At 32.7% G+C, this 8,009-nt stretch overlaps 1 protein-coding gene across 1 annotated transcript; it reads left to right on the top strand.

The window, feature by feature from the left end:
• The first annotated feature begins 5,457 nt into the window (after positions 1 to 5,457).
• On the top strand, positions 5,458 to 5,931 carry LOC149198344 (uncharacterized). The gene has a single exon (XM_089409016.1). It carries the CDS (start codon positions 5,458 to 5,460, stop codon positions 5,929 to 5,931), a length of 474 nt encoding a protein of 157 aa, XP_089265142.1.
• Positions 5,932 to 8,009: the final 2,078 nt, after the last annotated feature.

The raw sequence follows: 8,009 nt of genomic DNA, 5'->3' as shown, positions 1-8,009 counted from the left end.
GATCCGATGCAGCAGGAGATCTATGATTATATTGAGTCCTTGGAGAAAAGGGACGCAACAAGAACATCAATTCCAATACAAGAGGAAGAAGAAAATCAGTTTAATGAGCCATAAGAACCTCCAGTAGTCAATATATTGAAACAAGAAATTTTCGAACTGGAGACATTAAACAGGTATATCAAAAATGAAAATCAAGCCTTGAAAGCACATAATGAAATTCAAATAGCTAAGAGTGACAATCTCCTCTTACATCTAAGTCTGTGGTTTAATAAGAACAAGAAACTAAAGAATAAAAACAAGGCTTTACAGAAACAGGTTATAAACTTGAAATACAAGATCCTCATGAGGAAACCAAGGATGGCAATTACTGGAAAGAAAGTGAAAAAGATGAAGTTGGATGTACTGGCAAAAGTATCCAAGCAAATGCAGTAGTTCAAGATATCAATTTTGCAGTTTGTATGAGGACATACAAAATCTTCGATGTGGGGGGATGTAGAGTTCCATAATTTTTTTGTTTTGACACCCTTTTTCCACCATTTTCCTCTTTTTCATCATCACTATCAACTCAATAAAGGCAGTAAATCATAGATTTTGATAAGGTAATAACTCTTACATGTCTTATTTCTCATATGCGTTAATGTTCCTTATTGTTATATTAAAGAGTGCATTAGCTACAGAATTAACATGATTCCAAAGCCATTTTGTAAATCTGCAGCTACCTCATGGTTCGCAGGGTTCTGGTGTGCTAATGAAACAACTAAACATATGGATAGTTGAGGATTGATCCCCTCATGGATCTCCTCCTATTCGCTCGAGCTAGTTCACCAAAGGGATCGTACAGTAGCACGGTCAAAGATACAGGTCAACACGTAGCAACAAAGAGTCTAGGCACAACATGTTTTCTCGATTTTCTTTCCAAATAGCAAATCAACGAATAACGCTTTTCCTGTTTAAGTTTCATATTTGAATTAGGATTAAACATTAGATCTGTAGGCATGGAAGTCTCAACAGATTGAGCACGCATTTTATATAAATATGTATCTTCTATAAATGATAACAAAGAGGAAGTATTAAGTTAATCGCTGAGAAATTGCGAACCAGACCTTCACTTTTGCATTAATTTGAAGCTACTTTTATGGTTCGATGCGTATGTGATTGTGAATCATACCTACTAGATGCGGAGGGCCCCTGCAGATAGTCAAGGTTTTAGTTTATTTTCATTTTGTTGCTTTATAATTGCTTTCATTCAAATGCTTTCTATTATCACTGCATTCTAGTTTCATTACTTCATTGTTTTTGTTATTTTGTATAAACTCAGTTATCTCGTTTATCATTTCGCATTTCGTTTATGTTTACAGTCTTTCAAATAGTCTAGTTCTTCAATTCTTTTTCGCTTCATTACATTCAACCTCTTCATGCTTTTTAGAGTTAGAATTTATATCACTCTGCAATTTGTAATTAGAAATTTCCTTCATGCTCTTTAAAATCAAAATTGTATATATTTCATAAACAAGCTTTTGGATTTCAATACTTTGTTTTCATAGCAGCAAAGTGTTTATATAGATTCATAATTTTAGGATGAATAACATAAAACATTTTAGAATGATAATCAATTAGATACGATTTGATAGATTGATCTAACAATAGCTTAACTCTCATTCATTCTAATAGTAGCTTAACTTTCAAGTATTGATTTGTAGAAATCTAACTCTAATGAAAATCTAGATAAACAATGAAAATCTCAAAACAAACATAACCATCATCTTACTAAACGAAAGAATAGGCTTCTAGCATATATAGTGCACCTACACTTCACAAGTTTACCAACTCCGGTAGATAATTTATGCTTGCAATTTAAGAACATTAAATTGACCAAACATATATGTCAGCTTAAATTAATTCTACATGTAAAACAAATCTATATAAAATAAGAGAATGATTCAAGTAAGTTAACATGTGACAGTAAACAAGAAGGTGTGGTGATTGACTTTATAATAAACATATGCATTACAAAATTTCATATCTTGAAAATTTTATAGTTTGAGACACCATTTCAACATGATTTCATTCTTACCTTTTAGGGTCACCCCCAAACATACACACTCTCTCTCTATCTCTCCCTTGTCACTTCCTCTCTCTCTCCACTTCTCACTTTGTGCCTTTCTTCTTCCCTACCTCTCTCCCCCTCCAACTTCATCTCTCTCCCCCTCCCTCTCTCTTCCCACATCACTCTCTCTCTCTCTCTCTCCCCCCTCCACTCCCCTCTCTTGTCCCATCACTCTATTCCTCTCTCTCAAGTCTTCTCTCTCGGCCTTCCTCTCTCTCCCTTTCTCTCTTTCCTCCCTTTATCTTCCCCTATCAGCCTCTCTCTCTCTCTCTTCCATCAAATCATCTCTCTATCTCTTTCTCTTCGCCCTCCAATCTTCTCTCTTCCCTCATCTCTCTCTCTCTCTCTCTCTCTCTCTCTTCAATTGTGTTACTATATCCCTCCCTTTCTCCTTCTCTCCCCCCTTATCTCCATCTCTCCTTCTTTGTCTCTTTATCTCACCCCTAAACATACACACTCTCTCTCCATCTCTCTCTTGTCACTCCCTCTCTCTCCCCACTTCTCACTCTCTATGTTTTTCTTCTTCCCTCGCTCTCTCCCCCTCCAACTCCATTTCTCTATCCCACTCTCTCTCCTCCTCTCTCTCATCCTTCCTCTATCTCCCTTTCTCTCCTACCTCCCTCTCTCATCCCCCATATCTTTCTCTGTCTTCACTCCAATCCTCTCACTATCTCCCTCCCTCTCTTCTTCTCTCTCTCCCACCTCTGTATTTATGTCTCCCTCTCCCTCTCTTACCCTTCTCTACCTCTCTCATTATTCTCCCTCTCTCTCTCTTCATTCGTGCTCTCCCATTTCCTTTATTTTATCTCCATCTCTCCCTTGTCACTCCCCCTATCTCTCCACCTTTATCACTCTATCTTTGTTCTTACATATATATAACAAATTTAATATTGTATTAATAAAAAATTATTAAATTTAATAATATTAATATAATATTAATATTAGGGTTAATAATGTTTTTCTTGCATGGTATTAATAATAATTTGGTCCATGGTATTTGGCCCATAGGATTGGTATATAATTAGATGTTGATTTCTAATCCTATTTGATATATTTTTATTTATTTACCATACCTCTTTATACCTCTTTTATATTTATTTATTTACCATACCTCTTTTATAAATATGGTATTTGGCCCATGGTATTAATAATAATTTGTCCCATGGTATTTGGCCCATAGGCTTCACCTAAATAAAACCTCTTTTTTGAGTTTTTGTAAATATATAGAAGTTTATGGAGTAAATACAAAATGATGTTTTATTTATCTACTAATACATCTAATTTATTTCTATTTTTATTTATTTACCATACCTCTGCAGTAAGTATTAAAAGAGGTTTTATTTATTTACCATACCTCTAATTTATTTATATTTATATTTATTTACCATACCTCTTTTTTGAGTGTTCATAAACCTCCTCATATTTTAAATTTCTATTGTGTTTATACATCATAATAATTAGATTGATTTTTAAATATGAATGACATTAGATTAAAAATGTTATATGTTAAACATTACATGTTAAATGTTTACCTGTTTACATTTACATTTACTACTTTTATGTTTATGTTTACTTTTAGGTTTAGGTTTATGTTTAGGTTTTTATGTGAGATCTACCCCCATACTCCGTTGTACTCCAACAAAAATGTTAAATGTTAAACTTTACATTTACGTTTTTATGTGAGATCTACCCTATACTCAGTTTTTATGTGAGATCTGACGCACCTGTATCTACCCTATACTCGGTTTTTATGTGAGATCTATCCCGGCTGTAGAGCATTTCTTGTCGCAATAAACATTACATGTTAAATGTTTGGGTGTTTACATTTATGTTTACATTTACGCTTACATTTATGTTTATGTTTACATTTACGTTTACATTTATGTGTATGTTTATGTTTACATTTACGTTTACATTTATGTTTATGTTTACATTTACGTTTATGTTTATGTTTACCCTTAGCTTTAGGTTTACGTTTTCTGTGAGATCTACCCACATATCCCCATATTGGGTTGTAGAGCATCTCTCGTTGAAATAAACATTAAGGTGTTTACGTTTATGTTTACATTTATGTTTATGTTTATGTTTAAGCTTAGGTTTACATTTATGTTTTTATGTGAGATCTACCCACACATTGGGCTTAGGTTTACGTTTACGTTTTTATGTGAGATCTACCCACATATTGGGCTCTTGGGGGAATAAACATTACATGTTAAATGTTTAGGTGTTTAAGTTTATGTTTACATTTACGTTTACTTTACCTTTATGTTTAGGTTTATGTTTATGTTTGCATTTACGTTTTTATATGAAATCTACCCCATACTAGGCTTTTGTGAAATATACCTCATACTGGGCTCTTTTTATGTGAGATCTACCCCACACTAGATTGTAGAGGGTCTCACGCAATAAACATTACATGTTAGATGTTTAGATATTTATGTTTATGTTTACATTTACATTTATTTTTACATGAGATATACCTTATACTATACTCTTCTTATTTTTACATGAGATATACCTTATACTATACTCTTCTTAGATCAATTCATTAGAGCAATTATTAATGAATGGTGCTTTTATACCATTTAAGGCCACCATAAACCATTGACATTGTTGCGTGGGCGGCTTAGGATGACCCAAAATATTCCTTTAAATAATTTTGTCTAACCCCATCCTTGAGTGATATGATAGAATAACAAAGAAATAAAGAGATAGAGAGACCGAATGGGTAGAACAATAAAAAAGAAAAAAAAGCAGAAGTGCCGAGGTTCATAAATAAAAAAACGTTTCGCCAAGGGTACCGTGATAGTTGAGCCATGATTCCATATGCTCTAATAAAGTCTAACAAATACTCCCTATAAAATCCTATATAGGGAGTAACTTCTGCACCTTTGCCAGCCTGCCCCTGTTTTGATACCCGCACGCTCGCCGACACAATCTCATCATATCCAACTTGTGTTACATTATACATGATACTGCTTCCATGTCTCTCGCCTCATGCCTTAACCCTTATCTCGCAATTTACTTTTATATCCCCAACAATCCCTCTTTTTCTTTCTAGGAAAACAGAGGAATGCATACACCAGCGCTGCCTCCTCCAATAATAACAAATGTGGTTACATTATTATCAGACAGTTCAGCAGACCTGCAATAGTCGTTTGTTTGGATCAATTTATTTTTACAATATTTCTAATTCCTTCTTTATAAATTCTCTCCATTCCCCTCCTCCTGCTCATCATTTATAGATGAGAACAAAGAGAGACCAGGAGCCATTTGTATTAGCAGATTTCTCGCTGAGGGAGATCGATATTGATCAAATAAGCTTCCCATAGTTTGATAGGCTCGTAAAGATGGGAATCTGCATGTCATCTGCAGCGATACCTTACGCAGCATTGGGAGGAGGAGGTGGAGGTGCACCTGCAGCCATTGTTATATTTATGGATGGTACCTATTACCAATTTTTTCGCCCTGTAAAGGCCCAACAGATCTTGACAGAAAGTCCAGACCATTTTATTTGTAATTCCGATTGCCTTTACGTTGGCCAAAAGATGTCGGAGCTTCTCCCCTGCGACGAGTTACAGATTGATCAAATCTACTTTCTACTTCCGCGAAAGAAGCTACGGTTTGTGGTTTCCGAGTCAGATATGGCTTGTTTGCTTTACAAGCCCCATTCTGCACTGAAACAGATGTGTACGGGTCGGAGATTATATCCAGCCCAGCTTCTACACACACCCACAAATTGGAGAAAGATCTGCAGGTGCAGAAGAAGAAAAAGTGGAATTGAAATCGCAGCAGCTGAATTCATTATCTCTGTGTCGAAGTAATTCCTCGAAGTCTGCCGGGTCGCAGTTTGGGTATCCCAGAAAACAATGGAGAGCGAAGCTAGATACGATCGTCGAAGTCGCTTGATTAAACCAATTTCATGAGTTCCCAATGTTTAGGTCGTCCGCAAGGGTGTAAGTTTACAAATTAAAGTTAGCCCCTTACCGTGTTTATAACACAGGTAACAATAGGACATTGTACTTTATACACATTGTATTTAAAATAGGACATTTTTTTTAATCAGAGTAACAGTTTTCTTTGTATAGATGCTGCATGTAGTTTTAGTTAGTTTAACTGAATTTATACGGTAATTATGTTAGCGTGTATGTGGCTAAAACATTTTTATTTCATAATTAATTTAAAAATTTAAAAATATAATAAAATAAAATTTATATTTTACATTGAATTATATTTAAATATTTATAATAATTTTGAAGGTCAAACATCTAAATACAAATATAAAACTTAATTCCAATCTAAATATATGCAATTTTCTAACAAATAAATAATGAATACAGATTCTATGAGGTATCTATCAACTAAAGGTATCACTCACACTAGAGAGAAACTATTTTTATGAGTAAGTTGTTGTGAAGATACTCAAAAATCAGATTACAAATAGAATTGTTGTATCAATGAATTTTATAAAAATACTTGTCGAAAGCTCTGTGGTGGAGACAATTGAAATATTGGTTGAGATGGCTAATGATTTATCATATTTAACAAGTAAGAATTGAGACACGCACTCAATTAAATTGTTCTCCAAGCATCGTAGTGCCCCTATTCTATTTTGTATGCTTAGTTTGAAGAAACAATTTTGTGGCATATCTCCTTATGTCATTTTTTGAAGTACAATAAGCAATTTTTTATACATATATTTAGTACTTCAATATAATGATATTGAATAAGTGATCTTATAAGGAGTACCACAACATAGCCATGATAATTAGGTATTTATGTTATTCACTAGGTTTATTTAAAAATACGCTGAAACACAAAAAAGAAAAGAAAAGAAAAGTATGTTGTTGAACTAAACAAACAAATAATGATAATTTAGTTGTATAAAATATTTTATTTTCACTATATAAAAATACATAATTAAATGAAATAAATCTCGTGTTAGATGCTAATGAGGCCTCACTCAAATTGTTTCTTAAATATATGTAGATTGGGTAATATATTGAATGGGTACCCTAATCTATAAGTTAAACTTGTAGACCTCTTCCATCATCAAATTTTTATTAGCAAAAAAATAAATCCTTCCAATAAAATCTATAATGGTATACCCATGAGGTGTAGACTAATTGGTTCGTGTGGGGTCTAGTCCCCTCTAGGTCATAGGTTCAAACATCATGGGGAGGGGTTGAGGATGTAAGCAACTTTGGGGGAACTAAACTTCCTAAGGGATGTCTAGGCTTGACTGAGCTGCGCACAAACTCGGTGACAAGCATTCCATTGTGGGTTGATCTGTCTTCTTCCATAACAAAACAATCGTGCTTGCCTAACCCTTGTAGAGAAATAACTACCAGAGTAAATATCAATAAAATCATTAAAGATGTAAGAAGGTAGAATAAACATATTAATTATTAATCAAATATGAAGGAAGTCATTAAAGATGTAAGAGAGTAAAAATCACATATTAATTATTAATTCTTAGATAACTAATAGAGAATAAATAAATTAATTAATAATATTAATATGATTAAAAATATAAAAAATATAATATCTCATTTTATTTAAATTTAATAATATTTTGAAATGATATAAAATATTATTATCTTATTTTTTTAAAACTTATAATAATTTTTCAAAATATTAAATTATAAAAATAATATCTTGAAATAAATTTTCAAAATATTTAATTATAAAAATAATATTTTAAAATGATAGAATAAAATTGCTATTTAATGAAGCATGTAACCATTCATACTGTATTAACTAATATACTAATATATATTAGTCATTACTTCTAAAATTAATCATCTTTTACAAAACTTGACACATTAACAACCAAATATGAAGTGACACTATAAAATTCCAGTATAAATTAATTATGGTTATTGGATGTCAAGTAAACATT

The sequence above is a fragment of the Pinus tabuliformis genome, chromosome 2_2 (assembly GCF_031772625.1).
Source record: "Pinus tabuliformis cultivar Carrire ecotype Pingquan chromosome 2_2, CPIR1, whole genome shotgun sequence".
In the NCBI taxonomy this organism is placed as follows: domain Eukaryota; kingdom Viridiplantae; phylum Streptophyta; class Pinopsida; order Pinales; family Pinaceae; genus Pinus; species Pinus tabuliformis.
This window is presented reverse-complemented; position numbering and strand designations above follow the sequence as displayed.